The sequence below is a fragment of the Culex pipiens genome, chromosome 3 (genome assembly GCF_016801865.2).
Source record: "Culex pipiens pallens isolate TS chromosome 3, TS_CPP_V2, whole genome shotgun sequence".
Taxonomy (NCBI): domain Eukaryota; kingdom Metazoa; phylum Arthropoda; class Insecta; order Diptera; family Culicidae; genus Culex; species Culex pipiens.
Window position 1 is genome coordinate 101634082 of NC_068939.1, and position 24098 is coordinate 101658179.

At 36.8% G+C, this 24098-nt stretch overlaps 2 protein-coding genes across 2 annotated transcripts in view; one reads left to right on the plus strand and one right to left on the minus strand.

Moving 5' to 3' along the window:
- Positions 1-3624: 3624 nt before the first annotated feature.
- Positions 3625-24098, plus strand: part of LOC120418817 (fatty acyl-CoA reductase wat) — a 36387-nt gene continuing 15913 nt past the window's right edge. The window contains exons 1-3 of the mRNA XM_039581328.2: positions 3625-4032; positions 15466-15584; positions 15638-15728. Of these exons, the coding sequence (XP_039437262.1) occupies positions 15466-15584; positions 15638-15728 (210 nt within the window). The 5' untranslated portion in view covers positions 3625-4032. The remainder of the gene's footprint in view (positions 4033-15465; positions 15585-15637; positions 15729-24098) is intronic.
- Positions 21500-23844, minus strand: LOC120418816 (transcription factor GAGA-like). The gene is given in 5 exon segments (XM_039581327.2): positions 21500-22512; positions 22568-22720; positions 22780-23035; positions 23091-23264; positions 23329-23844. Coding segments are annotated over 5 exon segments (1575 nt in total). The 5' UTR covers positions 23551-23844; the 3' UTR covers positions 21500-21742.

Here is a 24098-nt window from a genome sequence, read left to right on the forward strand (position 1 = left end):
TAGAATAATGGTACCAACTCACACCATCATAACAAATGAGTTCATTCGTTAGTTGAATCAATAAATCTCCAACAAGTGTCATACATCGAATTCTGACTTCTCCTTGGTCACCAAGCTGTGGTGGCCGAGGCAGCAAAGTCATTGGATTGGTTTGTCAAAGGTCTCTGGTTCGATTCCCGTTGTCGACACTTTTGGTTTTTTGTTTGACGGATGAACTTTTTTTGCAAATGAACCTCGAGAGAATAGTTCTATCGCCCATCTCGAGCTGTGTTCTCTGCGTTCGTGAATGGTACCACTATTCTCTCGACTCGAGACCATCATTCTCTCGGACTAGCGCTGCCAGTTTTGGGTGTAGGGACCATCCATAAACCACGTGGACACTTTTTAGGGAATCTCAAACCCCTCCCCCCCCCCTTCGTGGACAATTGTCCATACAAAAAAAATCTTTTTTGTATGGAGCGTGGACAATCGCCATACCCCCCCCCCCCCTAAATTGTCCACGTGGTTTATGGATGGTCCCGTAGTGAAATCTGAAATAACATTATTTTATTTTGTTTTATAGATTTGTCGGCAAAATTGTCATAAATGTTCTCCCAAGGTGAACCTTCCATGAGGGCACCGGCAACTCCAGGTTGTGGTCACTACGGTCGAAATGTCAATTTTCACGTTCAGTATCAAAAACCATGAATTTTGATACCCATATTGCCACAACTCGTATGTTTCTGTAAATGTCCCCCCAGGCCCCGGGGGAACCTTCTTTGAGGGCACCGGCCACTCCAGGTTGTGGCCACTACTGTCAAAATGGCCATTATTATGTTCAGTATCAAAAACCATGAATTTTGATACCCATATTGCCACAACTCGTATGTTTCTGTAAATGTCCCCCCAGGCCCCGGGGGAACCTTCCATGAGGGCACCGGCAACTCCAGGTTGTGGCCACTACTGTCGAAATGGCCATTATTATGTTCAGTATCAAAAACCATGAATTTTGATACCCATATTGCCACAACTCGTATGTTTCTGTAAATGTCCCCCAGGCCCCGGGGAACCTTCTTTGAGGGCACCGGCCACTCCAGGTTGTGGCCACTACTGTCGAAATGGCCATTATTATGTTCAGTATCAAAAACCATGAATTTTGATACCAATATTGCCACAACTCGTATGTTTCTGTAAATGTCCCCCCAGGCCATTTTTTTCACCACTGTCGAATTGGCCATTTTTCATAAGAACCGCCGCATCATAGCGACTTCCACGCCGTCCGCTTCGCTCGAATTTCCTCCTTCTGCTACCGGTGGTTCTTCCTTCTGATTGCTGGTCCTCTTCTTCTATTGGCCGCTGCTGCTGCTGCTCCGCGTCGGCCCGACGTGCACAGTTGGAGTGCTCGTTCCAATGTGACTTGCTTTTGCGAAATTTTCTGCTTAAATAGCGGCACAGCCGGAGAACGGCACAAAAGGGGCGCGGTCTCGAATGCATACGCTCGCTCTGATTGGTCATCTGTCCGATTTGTACTGAAAAATTACTCATTTTGATTGCATGTTTTAAGTGCTTTAACTATGTTTAGTCAGACTATCTATGTAGTTAAACAATAGCTGAAGTCTTCCTCTTTCGATTGGTGGTCCAACCGTCTGTATTGATGCACAGGGAAAAAAGATATAAGCGTTCAAAATGTCCCCTTTTTTAACGCTTAAAAGTGACGCTTTGGATAAAATTTCTGAACTGGCCCCCCAATATAGTAAGTAGAGACATAGTCCTATGTCAAAACATTTGACCTGAACGAAACAGGTGTACTCGCTAATGATTTACAGCTATCGCATAGCAGATTGCTTTGAAAAAAAAAAGAAACACGAAATGTGATTAATCAAGCAAGTATCTGTGGCTCTCGGCTAGCCACAGCCTGTCTCGGTTTCTCATGTTGGAATCGCGATAGAAAAAGTCAAATTTCAATTGATAGGTTTTAGAAGCACCTTCGATTTGATGGCTAAGGTACAGGCCAAGGTGTGTTTAAGATGTGAGGCGACCGACGACGCGTCTATAAACTTTTGGTGGAGTTTTATTTGATAGTGAAGGTCCGCGTCTCGAAGGTCAGGGGATATCATGGAAAATGGACAAGAAGGGTAAAACAGGAAGGCGAACTTTGTTAAGTTAAACATAAACGGATGATGAATCTTATTGCAGTTAGCCAAGCTGAGCTTAGCTTAGAATTATTATGTAAAGTAAAATAGATAAATTACTCTAAATGTACGCAACTTACGGCCGTCATTTATAATCAACTAAGAAAACTTTCTGGGCTGATATACGTTGCTATTCAGTTGTTTGTTTACCTTTATTACCTTTGAAACGTCAACTTACCGTAAATTTTGAAATTTTCCAAAGTTTGATATTCAATTTTCTAATTTGACTACTTTTCCATTGTAGAAGCTCAGAATCATTTCCATTGATTCAAATTTCTAAGCTAAGTGAAATTTTATAAGCTAAGTGATTGTGGATAGCCCAAAAGTGACGAGCACTTGTCTATCCACTTTCACATCAGAATGGCATATGCAATATCAGCAAGCTGATTAAGGCAATTTAAGCTAATTTTGAGAAGAAACCCCCTTGATACTTGATGATTGAAATTGATGAAATACATTTTACAATGCAAGAATAACTTTTTTGCAACTTCAAATAGTCTTCAGCATCAGTCGCCGTGCTTTCAACCCTTTGACAGAGTTGTATAGCATAAAACATTGGATTTAGGCTGTGGAAGGCATCATTCCCGATCAGTCATTTGGCGGCCATGTTTGTTCTAGAAAAACATTCAAATCTTGATTCAGAATGTATCAATCAAAAAATGGTTTTCTTTATGTTGTTTGTGGAAGCATTTTACATATCGTGATTTTTTTTTCATTTAAATTTACTGTTTCTGGACCCTGAATTCAGAACCATCATTGACAGTCATTGCCCCAAGAGTAAAGGACACCTTTTACGACCTTAATTATCCGGTGATATTTAGACTTGAATTACGTTTTGAAAATAAAGTAAGTAAAATGAATACTTTTCTCCATGCATTTTTTTAATTCACGAGCAGCCTAGAAGCTTAGAATAACAATAGGTTTTTGTTAACCTTTTTTGTGCAAACACACAAAAAAATCATTTCCTGAAATTTATTCATGAGTATGGTGCATTTGCACTATAAACGTGAATATACAGTTGGCAGATCGAACTTTTTTCTCCGCAATTTAGATTTAGATTACACCTAATAAGAACGTAATTTGTTTTTAATTTTCGGCGATAAAATTTATGAAAAAGTTGTTAACAGCCTAAAAAACATATAGTTTGATTCAATCATAATTTGCTAAAAAAAACTACCTTTTTTGTTTATGTTTAATCGTCATAAACGCATGGCTTTTTTTTCTTACGACTCTAAAACCGCAAATCAGCGTCGTTGGTTTTTGCGCACGTGCTGCGCGATGACATCAAGTTTAAGCACTGACAGCATCGCACAAAACTCACAGCATATTGAACGAGGCAGATTAACTGCTCGTTCAGGTGCTTCAAGCAAACCCGACAGTTTCCATTTCCACCACGAGCCCGAGATCGCAAAAAGCTTTTAATTTTCCCGCGCCAGCAGCTTCAGTCTCATTTGAATCTTCGACCTGAGCAGACGCGAGCTCAGCTTTTTACATTAAACTGTACAAATTTGGCAGTCGCGAGTCTCGTGAATCCCCCTCCCACCTCTGGCATTGATCGCGCGATCGTGATCGTGGTTTTGTTTTTTCGAGCAGTTTCGCGAACGTCGGCAGTCAAGGGTTGGCGCGAGTTTCATACGTCTTCTGGCCGTTCTCCAGATCAGGTGGATATCTTCTCGTGGTGCGCGCGTTTCAACTCCAGTCAGAAACTACCTTGGGAGCAGCAGCAGCAGCAGCCTTGTCTTGTGCGCGTAAAGCCAGCTCAATAAGCCAAGGGCTACAGCGCAATTGCCATATAGCCAAGAACCGCGAGGCAGTTTAACGAGCTTGGTTTGATAGAGTTTGCTCTCACTCTTCACGTGAAGTAAGTGTATTTGTGTAAAAAAAGTGTGTTTAAGTGATTTAACGTAGCAGTGAGTGACAAACGGAATGTTGTGCAACTTTGGTTCTTTTGGAAATATGCATGTTTGAAGAAGTACTGCAAAAAAAGGTGTAACCAGCGTGAAGACTAGTGCAGATAGTGAAAGTTGAAACAAGAATCATATATCAGTAGAGTGTGTTTCATTGAAATGGAAATTTCATAACTGTTTTTTTATTTCTCACAAGTATACTTATAGATTATGTTTTGAAAAAAGCTTTAGGTAAAAAAACTTGTTGTTCTTTAATTTGTTTAAAGGAATTGGTTTGGGCAGATTCTTTTATTTTCAACAACACAAATCTGTTGGATTACAAATTTTGAAATCATCCAAATTTTAAATTTAGCTGCTTTCATATATATATTTTTGAATCCTTAAATTTTGAACAGGCAAGACTTTAAATCTCAAAATTTCCTGTTTGAATGAAAAAATATTTTGTCTCATGCCTGTTAACATTCCAACGCCCAAGGCTCCAAAAAAGTTGGAACGGTAACTTCAACTCGCTGGTTCTCGGACTTAACTCAACCAATCAAGATGATTCTTCTTTCCAATGATTTGTAAGGATGTCTAGAATATTCCAGATTTTTGCAGAACTTAATTTGATCAAATCTGTAATTTTTGCGATCAAAAACATCGTTCCAACTTTTTTTTTTCGCGTGTAAAAAAAAAATCGCCAAAAATTCCGCGGAGGCAGTTTTTTTGAAAAAGTTGGAACGATGTTTTTGGTCGCAGAAATTAGGGATTTGTTCAAATCAAGTTCTGCCAAATTTTAGGATCATCTGAACATTCTTACAAATCCCTGGAAACAAGAATCGACCCGATTGGTTGAGTAATGCCCGAGAACCAGCGAGTTGAAGTTACCGTTCCACCTTTTTTGGGAGGCTTGGGCGTCCGTGTAAGTTGGACATGCGTTGGGCGTTCCAGTGTTAAATTACATGATTTCATTTGGTGTGACTGAACCGCCTAATGAAATGCGGTTAACCTGGTTACCTGGTTCAATTCTCGGTGCAATTCAAACATTTTGCAAACTGCAACCCTTAAGAACAAGCACGCGCAGACGACGGCATCAACATGCATTTACGCTCACTCGCAACGCAAACAGATGATTGCAACAGCATTTTACCTCCGCTTAGAGCCAGGCTTTGGCTTAGTATTGCGCGCGTTGCTGGTTGGTCGTTAAAAAAATACCAGTTTCTACTCCGTTCTTCCGACACGGTTCGCACACAAGGGAAAATCGCATAGAGCAGTTTAGAAATCTTTGAAAGTGCCGTCTCCACCTTCAGAATCATACCATTCACCTTATGATTTGGCAATTTTTTGAATAAATTTAAAATGGCCATTTTATCGCATTTTATGCAAAATTCTTCACAATTTCCTATCTGTCACCACAACTGTACAGGTCAACAAACTGGTTATGTGAGGTTCTTCCGAACTTTTTTCATCAATCGTTGCGAGAAGATTGTTTCTTCTTAATCAAATGGAAATTTATGCATATTGTGGCCGAATCAACGTTTCAGCCGGCTTTCGAATGATAAATCTAACCTTGAAGTTTTGCAAATTGCCTTGGGGCAAACTTTGGTTTGATTCCGCTTTTTTATTAAGTCACCTTATGATTCACAGCAAAAAACATTGTTATATTATTACATATATTATATTATATTATTGTATCTGGGGAATAACTTATATGTCAGAAACAATCAATAATTGTTTTTTTTTATAAAAATGTGTAAATTTACCTCTTTTCCTGTGTAATTTTACTTTTCTAGTCAAAATTGAGGTAATATTACATTATGAAAGTAGTATTTTTACTGTGTTGATGATGTTTTGCTCCTAGTGATGCCATGGAAAAATTTAAGAATACGTACCGGTTGACGTCTGTGAGGCAGTGAGTTTATCAATGAAGCAATCGTGTACTGTTTTGTCGTCTATAATTACAGTTTGACAATACTACAATCATCAAAAGCTTAAAGGTGAAGTTTGTTCATTGAGTAAAGTTTATTGTACTATCTATAACAATGTGAAGACAATTTTTTTTTAAATTGTGTATCTTTAATGCATTGAAATCACACTCATTTGCAAGATTATCTTAATCGTAAAGCCAATAATGATTTTCGAGGAGTAAGTTGACATATAATGTCGGAGTTTTTTTACAGATCTAATAAACAAAATTTCCTTTTTTTACTTTTTGGAATTTTTTAATACCCCTGACTCAAGTCGGTTTAAAAACACCTAGAAAGCAAATAAAAAGTTGTTATATCAATTTAATTCTGCTTATTTCTGTAGTTTATTAACTAACTATTGTTTTTTGTAAGAGCAATACAGAGTTTTGGAGGATTATTCAGTTGTGTGTAATACTTCTATCTCAGTGGATTCAATTAGAGTTTGTTGCAGGAGTAAGCGATAAACAGGAAAACAACTCGCAAAAACATGTTGCTATTGCTGGGAAAAAGTATATAAATAAAAAATATAAATAGGGAAATATCATCTAACTCCAACGTGCCTCTAATGTTGGCATATCAGCACTTAGACGTTCAACTACAGCTCGTAAATTGCGTTTTTAACTGAACTCGAGCCAAACCAGCCAAACAAACGAGAATTCCCCCTATGTAATGATAACATGTCTGCATCTCATAACATGTGAGTTATTAACATCGATTATGCAGCAAGTATGTAGTGTAGTATTATGTAGCAAGTATGCTGAAATAAGGAGTTGTAGAGTGACTGATTTGAAATAGAATAAGGTTTTAACGGTTCAACAAAAACTCAAAATAATTTAATACAGTGGGACGCTAAATAGATCAATATTCACAAATTTTGCTTCAATTTTATGAAAAAGTGTAATCTCTTTTACTTTGTGAATGGCTCAAACAAAAATAATATAATTAAAGTCCTCAATATGTTTCAAAATTTAAATCAAGAAAGCATATTAATTAAAAATATTCCTGCATAAAACTCAAATTACTTTTTGCAGATGCTTTTATTTTTTTATAAATATTTAAAATTATTTCAATATGAAACAATAGCAGAATTAAATCATTGAAACTCTTAACCAATTTCGATTCCTTCTCACGTTCACTGGTTTAAATTCTGGGAAGTCCACAATTTCTATGATTAAATGAAAGCGTCAAACATTCGTGAGTAGCCATCATATATCGTGATAACTAAAATCAATTCATCAAACGAAACTTACAACAACAGTTTAGCCTCTGTTGGTTTGATAAATACTTCTAACCCCAAGTTCATCTAAGCACGCTCTTTACAATCTCTTTACTGGTTTACAACTGTAAGTGTCCAGCAGCAGGCGATGCTCACGATTATAGTGATTAACAGCAACAACGGCAACATCCAGCAGTAGGCTTTGCTTATGCAATTGACATAATTTTCGCCGTCAATCGAGTACGCCGAGTCGAGTCGCACAGCCAGCAAAGATGGCGTCAGTGCAAAGTGTTATTCACATCATAGCCGCGATGAAGCTGCTGCTGCATGCACGGAGTGGAGCATTTTTTAACCTTCCTCAATGAAGAAAGGAAGTGAACTGTTTGAAAAAACTTTTATATCAATGTTTTGTAGTTTGAAATTTTTTGTTGACGTTGCAATTAAAAACAGATTTGTATTTAGTATTTATAAACCTAATAATAAATAATAATTTGTAATTGATTTTTTCAACGGTTTCTGAATTTATCTAATTAATAAGCGGAATTGACACTCCAAAACCAATCCATGTTCAGCAGTAGATCAAACAACCTCAAAAGGAAAATAAAAAAACAAGAAAGGCAACAGATATGGGCAAGTGTTTTTGCTCATCCAGCGGCGTTCTCCGTTCACCTGAGCAGAGCAGTCTTCGTTCAGTCATAAAGTTAGCGTAGTTAACATGACTCTTTTTTCTTGTGAAGGTCAGTTTGTGCGGCTTTTACCCACTAATGCCAAATGGGAGTTGGTCGATGCCAACTAATTTGTCGTCTTTGCGAAAGAAGTTGCCTTTCGTGGATGAACTGGCACTGATTTTTGTAAAATAAAAATAAAAAGAAAAATAAAGTGGTGGTAAATTAAATTATTTTTAACAGTTATTTAAATTTTCAGTTTTACATTCTCACTGGTTGGAATCATAAGCTTTTAGTTGAAAATTTGTTTAAAATGGACAATTTTGTCAAAAGCACTTCATATAATGTAATATTGCATCAAGAATTGGTGAATATTAGGGTGCCCAAAATATGGGACTTTTTTTCAAAACCTCGCTCCACAAGCTGGATATTGTTCCTTGACCTATTTTTAATTCTGGGCCAAATATGAGCGAAATCGGTCATCATTAACCCATTGATACTCGGAGGTGAATTTGTATGGAAAAAATCAAAAAAATGTATGGAAAACCCAAGTTTCTTACGGTTTGGTCTGCACGGTGCACTACTTCCATCCAAATATTCCCAAAAGTGAGATTCTCATTGGAAATTTAATGCTCTACAACTTTGAGAACATACCAAAGCAGTAAAACTTGATCCTGAAAAGTTATTAGCAATTTAAAAAAGTCACTTTTGTATGAAAAACATTTTGGGTTAATCTCATCCAATTTCGCTCAAAATTTACACAGATGCTTGAAATAACCCAAAAAACCATTTTCCGCTTGTGGAGCCGGGGGTCTTTTTTCTGGGCACCCTAGTGAATATATACTTTGGATAATATTTGCAATCGTTTAAATAATATATTATATTATATCAATACTCTCAAAGTGTTATTTTTTTTTTTTCTCAATTAAAATGAGGTAGAATCGGGAAACGAATATTATTTAGTATAAATGCAATTCCTTCAAAGAGCGCTAGCTCACTGGGAAATTGCTAGAAAGCACATGTACTCACAACGCTCAAAGTATCATATAAGAACTAAAAGGCCTAATCAAATTTGTGCAGGTGAATGTTCTTAGCATCTAACGCTGTGATGTGCGTAATTCGGTGTCATAATTAAAAAAGAATATCGGTGTCATAATTAAAAATTAATCGGTGTCATTAATTAATTAATTAATTAATTATTGTCATAATTAAAGTTTAGTGAAACAGAATTCAAAAATATTTTGTGATTTATGGGCATTTTAACCCTCTAAACCTAACCACGCCTTTAGACGGGCTTCGATCGCCAAAATCCATTTTCAACCAATTTTTGATCTTCAAAAAGCATTGGAAAGAAGAACTCTTAAAATTATTGAAAATTTCAAGGTTGGAAGTTCGACTTGTTTTATGTGACTTTGCCAATGTTTTAAAAAACATGTTTTTTTTTCTGGGTCAATTTTGACTGTGTTTTTACTAACATTTCCTATATTTTAAGTAAAAATAAGTATGCAGTATTTTTGTAGTGTCCCAGACTATGCCTTTACGCATTTTTAAACGATTTAAATGATAATGGTGTCATTCTATAGCAGAAAATGTGAAAGTAAAAAACTGAAACAGTGACTGTAAAAATATGAAAAGTTAGATAGGCAAAATGTAATGGGGAGGTGGGAAATTAGGCCAAATACTACCAACAACTAAAAAAAACTAAGCAAGATAATCTAATCTAATCTAATCTAATCGAACACAAGCGCAGCCAGTCCGAAGAAAGCATCCTGGAAGAACTTGTGGTAAGATTACGCCTCAAGTCCTTTCTTGTCAATATTAATGATTACAGTACATCCGAGTTACCCCGAAAATGTATAGCAAAGATTAAAGCGGCCAGGCCTACTGCGTTGCATTAACCGCAGAGACAGATTCTGTGAACGGATCACATTTCACAGAATCATCAGGGGAGGAAGGATGCGTGGACATACCGTACCAAACGCTCCGAATCAGTTGTGGTGTGGTGTGTTAGTGTAAATTTGGCAGATAATAATATTTAGGGGCGGGGAAGGGGGGAGGAAATGAGGATAGGAGAAAGGGAAGGTGGGAAAGGGATAATATAGATATATCATTTGATCAATAGAATATTATATAAAATAAGGGAAAAAAATCAAATAATGATAGATAAAATGGATAGATCTCACCAAATCAAGATTCAGATTCAACGATCCATAATAAACCTCCTTCACAAGCAAAATTCCGATCCATCGGCTTGGTAGATTTCGTAGGGATTGGAACCCAACATTCCAATTTCCTTGGAACAGCTTCCCGACGTCTTCAACGATATCCATACGAAAAGAAAGTAGAAATCCCTTCTGGACCAACACTCGGAAGACTTCACTCTTTCTGCAGAAATGTCCAGTTCTTCGCTTTGGCAGCTTACACCTCACAAAGTTTTCCGCGGATGATGGCATTACAACCAACTGTCAGAAAAGGCAAAATACGGATCTAATATCTGGTTTAGACACTTTAATTTTCTAAAATTTTACTAGAAGGTTAATTTTTTGAAATAAAATAAATATAATAAATATAATAAATATAATAAATATAATAAATAAAATAAATATAATAAATATAATAAATATAATAAATATAATAAATATAATAAATATAATAAATATGATAAATATATCAAATAAAGTAAACAAAGTGAATAATATATACTAAGATAAATTGGTATGAAATATTAGAAAAATAATATAAGATAAAATCATAAAATGATATATAAGATCTTAACAAGTTGTTTCGAAGCTTTAATTATCAAAATAGTATTATAAATAATGGAAGCAATTAATGCTTATTAAATCAGCAATTTAATTTATTAAAATAACATATAAATATTAAGCAAATTAAAAGCAATAGTTTAAGTTAAAACCAAATTAGAAAAACATGTTGGGGCTTGAAAAGAAAAACTTCAAAACAATTGTCAAACCTTGTTTTATTTGACAGTTATAAATTGTTCCGATTTTGGCAGCAATAATTATTAAATCCTGAAAAAATTAATAAAAACTACCACAGCAAAACACAAAATATTGACCATTTGGGATGCTATTTAAACATTTTATTATATAATCTGTATTTATACAATTAAGCAAATTTAATTGGTGCCAAAATCGTGACAACTCAAGAAATCAAACTGATATATTTCATGAATGTCATCTCCTCTATGACAATTTAGCAAATCAAATATTGATGCCAAAATCGAAACGATTCAAGAAATAATAAGCAAATACAATTAAAGTATATAATCTACCCTGTGAGCCTGATAAAAAAAAATGTTACAGAATTATACCCGCTATATTTTTTATTTTCTAGTAAATGTAACCACCAGATGGATCCAGAGCTGAAATGTTTGAATTTTAACAATTGAAAAATGTATTTTGATGGCAAATTGTGACCCTAAAAAAGAACTTGAACAATTTGTTAGAAATCTTCCAAATCAAAAAGACTGGACCTGAAATTAAATGCATCAATTTACACCTGTGACTAAACATTTTTTAATCTGGTCTATATAGCCACCAGGAGGATCCATAAGCTGTAAATTTCAAGTCAAATATAAAAATAAAAGTAACAGTTTATTCAATTAAACTTAAAAAAAACGTAAACATTTGAATATGTACTTATAACGAACTAGGTTTACTACAAAAATGAATGTTATTGGTGGAATTCGTTTACATAATTTAATTTAATTAAAATGGCTAAAGTTAGTTAAGTTTTTAATACTTATTTATATTTCTATTGTTTATCAAAGTACAACATAGAACGAGCTCACCCGAATGATCCCAGTAGGTTGCTAGTAGGCATCGACTTCTACTGTGACAGCTTGAATGCGACTCAGCAAGCTCTCCGACAATCTCATCCCACCAGAATTTGCTGCGGTTCGCAGCTCGCCTCTCTCTCTCTCTCTCTTTCACTCTTCCAGGCTTTGCGAGGACGACGGTGACGGCAACCGTTATTCATCCTCTCACAACAACAAATCACAAGGAATATCGTTTCCATAAAAGCTCACACACTTGTTCAATTTAAATTTCGCTCCCCACAGAAAACCACGCTTAAGCCGTTTTTCGGCCTTGTCTTGCTTCACACTGACTTTTTCCTGCTCGTGTATTCCTGTCACACGCTATCACTCTAATTTTTCTCTCTTCACCGTACGTTATTTGTTCGACATTTCATTTTAATTTGCAGCCGCTTATCCGCCATCTTTTTTTGATTTTTCGCAAAATTACTGCTTCCATCCAAATTTTCCTGATTTGCAATGCAAAATTCCACTGAAAAAGCCACTTTACCCCTACCGACCACTGCCATCAGACCTTTAGATCCCGACAGATCGCCCGAACCAGCAGAAACGACCATCTTGTCGCAAAACAGGGCTCGGAGATGCTCCCGGAAAAGATGCCAAAACCTCCGTTTTAACTCTAAAAACCACCGACTCACACGTTTAGGACACCACTCTCACAAATTAACCCTTTCTTTGTATTAACACTCGGTTTGAAACTAAAAATAACCGTGAAATTCCAACGAAATCCTAAAATTGAAGAAATACGCAAAAACTTGACGTAGCAAAAACTTATCGCGTCCGCGCGCACCGATTGCTACGATCGAAAAAAAAAAAAAAAAAAAAAAAAAAAAAAAAAAAAAAAAACTAAGCAAGATAAATGCAAATTAAAATACAAAAAATGAACCAAAAAAACATAAATCAAGAGAAGTAAAGTTTTTCGTCGAACAAAAGTTGCTGAAAATGACCTCCTGAACAAGGGAAAAGTAAAAAAAATCGAAAAAATGGGCAAAAGAGGGTTAAGTCACCTCAGTGTTCAAAATAACAATTTTTATCGAAACTATTTTTAAAGCACTATTGAAACAAACTTTTTTTGTAAAAACCTTCATGGACATTGTTTGGCATACCCAGGTACATGTTTAAAAAATAAATCGAACAGAAGGAAACAGATCATAGAAAACTGATAACATAATTTAATATTCGCTTTATTTTTCATTCAAGTTTTTGAAGAAAAACAATGACCAAACAATGACCCATTGAATCCACAAATTTGAAACACATTTTTCTTGTAAACAAACCTTGATTCTCACCAGGAGTACATATTATAAAAAAAATTAAAAACAACTTCAAACGCAGAAATTAATGAAACTCAAGCTTTTTTATGCTTTAAGAATTGTAAGTTACCTTTTTTATTTTATGATACAATCAATTATATTCAGGTGTTCCACAATTGTGGGAATTTGGAGGCAGTGTTTCAAAGTGCAGTTTTTCGTTAAAAAAAAGGACTTATCTCCTACCGTCATCAGGGGTGACATTGGGTCTAGGGGAAAAATGATTACAATGTATCGCTCAGCTGAGTGTGCCAGACAGACGAAACAATTGGAAATTGGAACGTTCGTAATTTCAAGTCTGTGTTCCGTTATGGAATTACGGTCAGTTCAGTTACCACTTTTCGTGTAGATGATCATATAAATCGCAATTGAATTTTATTGTATTTTTTGCCAGGTGAAACCAGCAACAAACGAAATTGCGGATTAGTTCAAATAGCGTATAGAGCAATAGAAAGTTTTATTGTCCTTAGAGGAAGCAGTTTTTCACTTATTAAAATTTATATAAAAAGCGTAAAAAGAGGATTGAACTGATAGAAAAGTTGTATTATTTTTTTAAGTAAACATTGATCAAACCAGAGCAAGAATGCACCCTTAGTTGATTTTTTGAACTTTGTTTTTGAACGACATTTTATTTTTTTTTCTTTATTTCAATTTGTTAGTGATAATGAAAAACTTTAAAAAAAATGGAGGCTTAATTTGAACATAAGCTGTTCTATTTCAAAACCTGATAGCAACTTGTAACGTAATCTTTATCTATTATAATGTCAAACGGATTTAGTGTTTTCTACGCACCCTGTTATGCAGTCTTGAAAAGTTGAAATCGAAACAAACGTAACGTAAACCAGTCGATTGTTTCTCCATTCTATTCCGCATCCATTCATCTTGGCTGTTGGCCCTAAAGAACCGAATGGTCAATCCTTGGTTCGCGCAAATAAGCTACCGTTGGCGATGGCGACCGTCAGATCGTGCCGACCGTGAACATGCAGCAGAGCAAGGTCAAACTGTTGTTCAGCGTTGTTTATTACACTCCACACGCGTCAATCTCGGGGCAACCCAATAAAATAAATATCATCTGAATCAGCGTCGTAGACGACTCATTATAAAAGTGTGCCCAAACACGAGATTCAGGCGCGGATAAAATTGGAAATGCATGGTTGAATAAGATGGATTCGAATATTAGCCACGGTAGGATGTCCGGTTGATTTTAATTTTTTTCTTAGTTACATGTATTTAAAATATGTAACTTCAACTAATTAGGCTTGGCTCATAAAAAAAACTTTTTGCAGATTTTTATCAAATTTTGATTTTATTTCCATAAAGATTTTACAAGGTTTTACAATATTTAAAAATAATAAAGATATGATTTTTTTCCAGACCAATGAATTTTATGATCTTACTTACTAATTTCTTACAAAACAAAGTCATAAACAAAATTTATTCATTTTCTACTTTTGAGGGCTTTAGAAGTCATGCCGAAACGCTGTTGAACCGCTTGACAAAGCTGTAATAAATCTCACGGTGTATCAAAACGCTTTTTATGTCCATCCTTCAAGAGCCGCAGTTACCTTGGGGGCAGCAAAGCCTTTTCATAGAGTTCCAACATAATCAAGTGTTTTAAAATGTAAACCTCCTCGGGGACTAGATCTGGGACAGGTCAACTTGATTTCAAACAATTGTTTCTATAACTACATACTGTTCCTCAGTTATTTCTGATGTTCAGGTTCGAAAATTAATTAATCAGGGTAATATTTAATAATAATCGTTCATTACCTTGTCATTATTCGACACCTATATAATATTGACAATAGAGAATTATGAGCTGAAGAAAAATTGCAATATGTTAAGCGGAAAGATTTCCAATTATGTTTTATCAATTTAATTGAAGGCAAATTAAAGCTTAAGAACAATCAGCTAAATCTGTAAACAATCAGCTTTTTTTTGTAGTGGACCCCCTTTGTTTCTAAATACATATTTAAATTTATTTACAAAAACTCTTTTAGCATGTTTTGATGCCCGGTTATTTCTAATGCTTAAATAGGACCACTGAAGCCAATTAAGTTTTAGTTATGGATTAGAGTAATTATAATTACATGAATTACTTTACTTGAAATTGTAACAATATATTTTTTTAAACTTAACATTATTTAAAACAAATTACCTACAATTTGATTTTATATTTTTAATCAAACTAGGATACTTCTCGAATTTTGAAGAATTTAAATTTTGAACAGTTGAACTATCATTTTTAATACCTTAATCGTTCGACAAATTTAAACCACCAGCAGGAGTGACATTGACTTGTATGAATTCATAAAAATCAATGTCACTCCTGCTGATGGTTAAGTTTGGGAATATCTGGGTAACCCAATGCAAAGGCACAAGATTGAAATAACTTTGTTCATTTAATTTTTTCAGATGGATGTCGACCTGCACGATGGGAAGGATCGCATCGGTCCTATGTTCCGAGATCGTCACGTCCTGATAACTGGTGGTACTGGATTCATGGGAAAGGCGTTGATCGAGAAATTGATGAGGTTTGTTAAAAAAAGCTACTCTTCTATATTTATAACGATTTTATTCATTTCAGATGTACTGAAATAGGCAAAATTTATCTACTGATCCGTATTAAGAAAGGAAAATCACCAAAGCAACGCTTAGAAGATATTTTTGCAAATCCGGTAAGTTTGGGATCTCTTAGACAAAATAGGACCTCTGTTAAGTAAAAACAAACAAAAAAAGTTACGATTTCACATTAAATCTTTTATTTTCAATGCGGTTAATTATGACTCACAATGTGAGTACTGTGTACTTTCCGCGTTACACGCCTCTGACGATCTGTGTCTGGCGAAAAGTGGGACAAGGTCGAAAACTCACCGGTCAACAGCCACAGCATAAAGAAATCGACAGTACTACACATGCTAAGCGGCGAAAATAGCCGATGAACCACCGCGCGTAACCTTGAATTGCACAAGAAGCAAGACGAGAAAAAGCAAACTCAATCAATACTCGCGGAGAATTAAGCAACTCACAGCAGCCGTCTCCAGTCAGTCATTCATGTCTGTGGTCGAAAGATGCTACACCTTCGTGCTACCTGGAGGCAGCACTAATCAAGCGTGTTTTGAAGATGAATTGTTGGTCACCTAGCAGTGCTGCCCGGGCAGAAAGTCGCATCATGGGACGAACAAAAAAATAACTTGAGTTGTTTTTGATATCATGGCATGTTTGATATTTGTTCCAAAAACTCTTAAAATGCGCGCCGAAATCTATGTTCCTCTCTATGTTTGTAGACTTTTTATCATCAGTTGATAAATTTTCATTTTCTCATGATATTACCGGACTTAGAAAAAAATCGAAGGCCGAATTATTTTGGGACTTAGAAAAAAAAATTGACCTCTTTATCATGAGATGATATAATTTTGTTTTATCATGTTTTTGCTGGACTTGGCAGAATTTCGAAAGCCAATTTATTTTGGGATTAAAAAAAAATTTCGAAATCTTTATCATGAGATGATATTATTTTGTTTTATCTTGTTTTTGCTGGACTTAGCAGAATTTCGAAAGCCAAATTATTTTGGGACTTAGAAAAAATTTCGACCTCTTTATCATGAGATGATATTTTCTAGTTTTATCTTGTTTTTGCTGGACTTAGCAAAATTTTCACTCCTCGACAAAATTTCACTTTTCCTACACTTAGAATATTTTTGAAAACCCGGGATTATGAGATGATTTACAAGGTTAATTTTTTTTCAAGCCGGACTTAGCTAAAATGGCAGTTTTGTTAATGGACATTTTTATTGACTTTTTTTCCACTTTAATTTACTTTAAATACACTAGTTAAACTAATCACATTAAAAAGTATTTTACCGCATATAAAATTTCATCGCAAAACGCAAAAATGAGCCTACGCGCTCGCTCACTCTCTCTTTTCTCTCTTCTTTCGTTCATGCTCGCACGCAACGCGCGCGGCATGTCGTGACAGGAATCGGCAATCGGCAGACAGACAGCTTTTGCGTTCGTGGCGGGCTGGTTTGTTTACGTTTTCGCGCAGTAGTTTTCCACGGATAAATTGTAGTCCGCGAATCGCCGCGGGTTGTGAGTACGTTCTGTGGCCGAGGGAGTGTGTGTTCGTCCGTTCCGTGGCGTTCGGGAGCCGTGATATGTTGTGTTTAAGTGATTGTTTGTGTTATTGTGGCTGGGGGGCGAAGAAAAAGTTTCGCTCCGTGTTGACGGGTGCAAGGAAAGTTTCCAAGCCGCTGCACCAGAAAAGTAATTCCCTTGCCCAAGATGCTGCTGTGGATTAACGTGGAAAGGATTTTGGCGGATTCGCCAGGACAAGGGACAAGGGTTTGTTTACGTTTTTGGTGCAGTAGTTTTCCACTGATTAACAACAGTCCACGAATCGCCGCGGGTTGTAAGTGCGTATTTTGGCCGTGGGAATGTGCGTTCGTTGGTGTCATTTTATGTGAGATTAGCGAAATTTTGTTATTTATGTGAAAGTTGATGTTTTGGTGGCTCGTTGGAGAAGAAAAAGTTACGTTAGCGCGTGCATGACAAAGCCGCAGTTCGCAGAATCGAAATCCTCCTGCCTGCATGTCGTTGGTCATCCTCCTCCTCCTCCAGCAGATGCTATCAAGACGCGGATCAACGTCGGAATGATTTTGGCGAATTTGACAGTTCTCGGTGGAGGAAAACAGCAGTTTCGATTTGTTTTGGTTTTTGTCGTCGTGTCATCAGAATCGCGATTTGTGGAGGAACCGTATTTGGTCCGTGTGTTTTCGCGAGTGTGCGTGTGATTGTTTACGTTTCTGAACCTTCCTCTTGTGATTCCGGAGGAGATGATTAAATTGTGTGGCTCGCAAGCAGTTTCACGGAGGAAGATGAGTCCACCTGAAGTGGCTACATATGTTGGTTCTACTAGTCAACCGACAAATATTTTTCGACGATTTTTAAAACTCATATAAGTATTGCTTGTTTTCTTTTTCTTTGTTTACTATTGAATTTTTAATTATTCCATAAATTTTGTTTGAGAATTGATGCTTTGTGTTTTATTTTCTCTTACAGATCTACTAACGGGCATTTTCTGGACATTCGGCTTCTAGAATTTTGTTTACTTTGACCAATCAGCTGCAAAAATGGATTGTGCTGCAATCATATGCTCTCTGGATGGATTGGATGAGGATTAACAAGGTATGTACGAGAATTATTATTTCAAAGTGAACCTATCACTTCAGTTTAGAAATTCTTTCAAACATTTCAATGTTTGTTTAGCAAAGTTCAGTTTTTCATTTTGTTATTTATGCTGATTTTGAATACACATTATTGACTTTTGACAGATTGATATAAAATTCTGAAAATAAATTATTTATTGATAAGGATTGCATATATTTTTTTGATTCTTTCCTTTAAAGACCATATTTTTGTTTATTTTTTTTTGTTTGGGAATTTTATAAATTTAAATGTTTGTATGAGACCGAGCCACGTTGCCCAGTTGTAACGCTTCCGCCTTGACAATATTTACAAATTTCTACACTTTCAAATAGGTTTGCTAGAATTTCAGGAAAATTTTCAGCGGCCAATGCAAATAAATTAGTGCATTATTGATTTGTTTAGTTCAATTGTACAGATTTTCGTAGCTTTTTCTTTGACTTGGCTTTACAAAAAGTTTGATTTGTTTTAATATTGTTAGTAGTATGCAATTTTGGATGTAATTTTTTGTTGCCCCCTGATTTTTCGGGCAAACTTCGAAGGGAGGAGTGACAAAAACTTTAAATAAAATTTTTACCAGCCTTACTTATTCACACTAAACTTTGAATTAATTCGAATTATACGGCAAATGATACAGTCATTCCACATATTCGGAACACTTTTGTGATAATTTGTCAAAAGTATGCCAAATGCATCTTTTCTGTATTTTTAGGACCTTTATTTGGACATTCTTTTGCTATTTCATTAATATAAGCAGTACTTTTAAAACAAAAAAACTGCATTTCGAGACTATTTTATTCAGAGCAGCAAATCGCTGCTTCCAAATAGCCTGTTCCATAATTGTGGGATGTTATTGTGCCTCCCACAATTGTGAAACACCTGAATTTAACTGATATTTTCACAAAAAAAGTTAGCAGACCATTCATAAAACATTACTAAGCATGAGTTTTACTGGTTTCCGAATGTGAAGTCATTATTTTTATAAAAATATGTACCCCTGGAGCGATAAAAAAGATTGTTTACATCGTTAGAAAAAAGTGTTCCGAATTTGTAGATTTCAAGGGTCGAAGTTTTTCTTCAAAAACTTGATATAAAACGATAAAATTTGCAGTTGTTCGATACAGCATTCGAAAGATCGCAAAAACAGCTGTCAAATGAAGGTAAAAGCGAATCATTCTGTTCAATTATCGATTTTCTATGATTTTTTGAATATTGGTCGATCTGTAAACTGTTCCTAATATGAGGGATGACTGTATACAAATATTTAAAAAAAAATTAAGATTGTCATTATGTTTAGTCTTGCAGCTGATTGTTTGCTATAGTTTTTTAATTTCAGGCTTATTTAATGAAAATAAATTTTACTAGAAAATCACATCACATTATATTGTTTTATTAAAATACAATTGAAAAACAGTCTATATGAAACTTATATCTTCTTACTGTGTATTACGCTTTCTAAAGCAACAAAATTATTACAGAAAAAAAAATATCTGGAAACATCACAACTTGTTATGATACTTTTATGTTTTTGTATGATATTTTTCGCCCCATATTTTTCCAGGAAAAAAATGAACTGGTCGGGATAATTTTATGTTTATGGATGATATTTTTCCGCACCATAGCATGATAATTTGAAGTTTCCAACACGAACTTAAGTTGATAATTTTTTGATATGCGTAGAGTAAATTATGTTCGCGTTTATGTTTGATTAACTCTTAACTGGAAGTTAACAGGTACTTGACATGTTTGTGTTTTTGCGAACATGACAAGTTTGCAGGAAGATGTAACTTTCTGCCCGCCCGATCAGAAAATTACATCTTACGGTAAACTTGTCATGTTGCCAAAAACATGAAGATGACATGTTTCCAGAACGCTTGACTTAAGAGATGTAGAAACATAAAATGTAACATGAGTTACTCTACGAAACATCAAAAAAATATCAAACCAAGTTGACATTTTGAACTTAAAAATATCATGTCATGGTACCGAAAAATATCATCCAGGAACATGAAATAATCATGGCCAATTCTGCTTTTTCCTGAAAAAAATTGTACGAAAAAATATCATCCAGAAACATAAAAAAATCAAGACAGGTTCAGGTCTTTGCCTGAAAAAAACTGTTAGTAAAAATATCATCCAGAAACATTAATGTACCGTAATCTGGGGCGAATCGGGACTACAGTCTGAATAGGGACAGCAGTTTTTAGAGCACTTAAAGCTTTTAAATTGGAAATGGATGTACACATTTTGTTGGTCTGAGTCTGTTCTAACCGAAACCAATCAGAAAAATCAAAATATTGTGCATCGCGCAATCTGAACTGAGTAAGCCCAATGCACTGTTTACAAAAAATAGTCACAAGAAGTTTTTTTTAATGTCGAAAACTGTCATCTGAAAATATAAAAGAACTATGAAAACAAGTGATATATCGGTGTTTTATTTTTTTAATTTTGTGAAAATATATAAATGTACAAAAGACTTATTTATTTATAAAAAAAATGATTGTTTTGTTTAATTTGGGGTTAACATTAATAAGCATGGGTACCATAAACCAGATGACTTTGATTGAAGATGATTTGCAAAACGAAAGTATGAATGAATACGAACGAAAAAAAAAGCGTAATCATACAGTTGGTGTAATCTTCTATTTGAAATGCCTAATTGCATATTTTTAGATTTCTTTTTATTTTTGCCAATCAATAATTCTAGATTACTTTTCAAAACCACCAATGCGCAATGGGTGTCCTATTTACATAGGACCTTTTGAAAAAGTAAGCGAGAATTACAAATTGCAAGAAGTTTTTTTAAATGGTAGTTTTAAGAGTAATATCTTAAGAAATTAACACCATGAATGTTTTCAATTAAGACCCATTATCTTAAAAAAAAAATCCAAACGGGAATTGACATGTTTTGTATATCCAATTGATAAAAAGTGATATGTTCACATAACAATATATTTTAGCATACCTTGTAAATGATCTCTAAATCCATCCAATCAATTCCCTATGATGAATACTATGATATGATGATGGTTGTCCAGAAATTGCTGTCCTGTGAAAGAGAAGAGAACACAAAGTATCAATTCTAAAATAAAAATGCAAATCATTTTTGTAAAGATACTCCACCTTTACAATAATTATTAAAAGTAACTACTACAAAATGTGAGCAATCAATACTTATCTGAATAAAAACGAGAATTCCGTTGTCGAAATGACCGGATTTTTCCAATGAAAATGATGGCGATCATTTTTTTGCAGTCAAACGGAAAACGCTGCCTGTAAAATATTGAAAACTAATCATCAATGTTATTTGTTTTTAAAAAGCTTTCTTCAACTCGAAGAAACAATAAAATACAACTTAAAAAAATCAGATTTCGCAATCTGTCCCTAAATGGGAGGTTCCACCAACGAGCTGACCCAGCGAACAAATCGCGACCAAGCGAGGAAGCCGACCTTGCTGCCGCTGCTCCCCTTCCAAACCAACCTGTAATTATTTGATGAACGGATTCACCAGCTGCATGTCACCGACGGTGTGATGATGGTACGGATTCCACGTGTTTGTGCTGGCCGACGGCGGTGCCTGTTGCTGCTGCTGCTGTTGGGAGGCCGCTTGTTGTTGCTGCTGCTGCTGCTGTTGACCTTGCTGTTGTTGCTGCTGCTGCTACTGCTGTTGACCTTGCTGTTGTTGCTGCTGCTGCTGCTGTTGGGGGGCTTGTCCTTGGGTGGCCAGCTGCGCTGGCGGCTTCTGATCTACGAGTTCGCCCGGTTCGTTGGTTCCCGTGCCGCCGCCGGCGTTGATCGAGTGGATCGACGAGTAGTGCCGCTTTAGGTAGAGCTCGGAGTTGAAGTGCTTTTGGCAGATTGGACAGCAGACGGCCGTTGGGTTGTGGATGAGGCGCATGTGCTGGCGGAGGTTCGATACGTTCGAGTAGAGTCGTGAGCAAATAGGACAGCAGCGAGGCGTTAGGCAGTTGGTTTTGTCCTCGTTGGAGCGCTGCGATCGGCTGCTGCTTCCTCCGCCGCCGCCGCCGCCGCCACTACTCGACTTGCCCTTGTACTTGACGGTTTGCTGTCCTGACTGCTGTTGGTGTTCCGAATTGACCGATATGTTGTCCAGAGATTTGTCCATCCAGCTGCTGTCCTCTTCGGATTTGTACTCGTGCTGGACGTGCTGCTGCTGCTGCTACTGTTGTTGTTGCTGTTGCTGCTGCTGCTGGTGGCCAGAGCTGCTTGGTTGCGCCGGAGTTTGCGTGAAGGTGGCTACAAAAGGAGGCAGTGGATTAAACAGTTCCTTCTGGAACAACCCGTAACTTACCCGCGTTGATCTGTCCCATGTGGGTCATGTTGTTGCGCGAGTTGCTCTTCTCCGTGAAGTTGTCCATGCTGCAGTACTGCGGCGACTGGTGGTTAGTTGCTTCCGCGTCCAGATACTCGACCATCTCCACCTTGGGCTCTACGTTGGAGGAACCTGCGCGTTGAGGAACGAATTATCCAACGCAAAGATAAAGGCCCCGTACTACTACTCACCGCTGCCATCGGACTGGATCTGCGTCTCGACTACGGTCGCAGTTTTGATACGCTTGATGTTGAGGCCGACCACCTGGCCGCCGCCGAGATCGCCGGTATCAACGGGACGCTTGCGGCACAGCTCGTCCAGCAGCTGCACATTCTCCGCGGTGATGATCGTCTCCTTGTCGTCGATGATGACCTTGCGCCCGATCGGAGCCATGTGGCTCACCGCAGGTTGGGGGGTTGGTACGATCGGAGGCATCGCCAGGTCAGTCTGCGGATTGAAAAGTTTCAAACTCTTCTTTTTTGAAGCAATACTCTAAACTTACATTATTCTCCTTGCTGAGACCCCGAATCTGCAGGCCCTCAGCCGTTTTAATGAAATCCTTCAAATTCTCGTTCGTTATGTGGACCTCCCCCAGATACATGTACTCCAGAATCGCCTTCAGCACATCGAACTTGACGTCGTTCATGAAGAACACCGGATGAGGGGAAGGATTTTTCTGCAAAAAAAAACCAAACATCTCAAAATTCCGACCATTCAACTTACTCAACCCAAACACCCACCTTCAGCAGCTCCTTGAAAAACGGACTGCACGCAAACAGCACCAGCTTGTGCGCCATCAGCTTCCGGCCCTCGCACGCAAACGTTATGTCCACCAGGTCGTCATCCTCCCGCAGCTTCTCAAACTGGGTGCTCACATTCTTCTGGAAGTTGTTCCACTTCAGGTAGAACAGCTCGTCGTTGATGTTCACGAACGACTTGTCCACCAGTCCCGTCGACGCCATCGTCCCGAGAAATCCGTCCGGACGAGACTTTTCAGCTCCCAAAACAAAGTTTTTATAACAAATCGTCCCTCTTGCAAATCACACACTCGCGAGTTTCCAATCGATAGGCGACCACCGCCGAATTATGCTGCTGCAGTCGTTGTCGTCGTCGAGCGGGCCAACATTTTTCCACCAGAATTGAAAACCATTAAAATTGTAATTATATTTTTCTGGAGCCAGGAAAAAAATGACAATAACTATTATGATGGCTGGTGGGATGGATGCAGCGCGAACGAAAACGGAGTCGAGGAGAAGAGGACAAAAACGGCACTGAACGCACTGCTAATGACAGCTGTCATTAGGGGTGCGGTTAATGGCGGGCGAGGGCTCCGGAACGAGAAATGTGCGCGGTTGGTGCTGTCCGGGGACAGGGAGGTTGCTGGATTTAAATATTGGGATCCTAAAATTTGGGTCCTATTATTGTTAAATTGGGTACTAAAGCCCTATGTCCATTTTTATGTACAACGGTAAAAAACACGATTAAAAACCATTTCTGATCACTTTTTTTC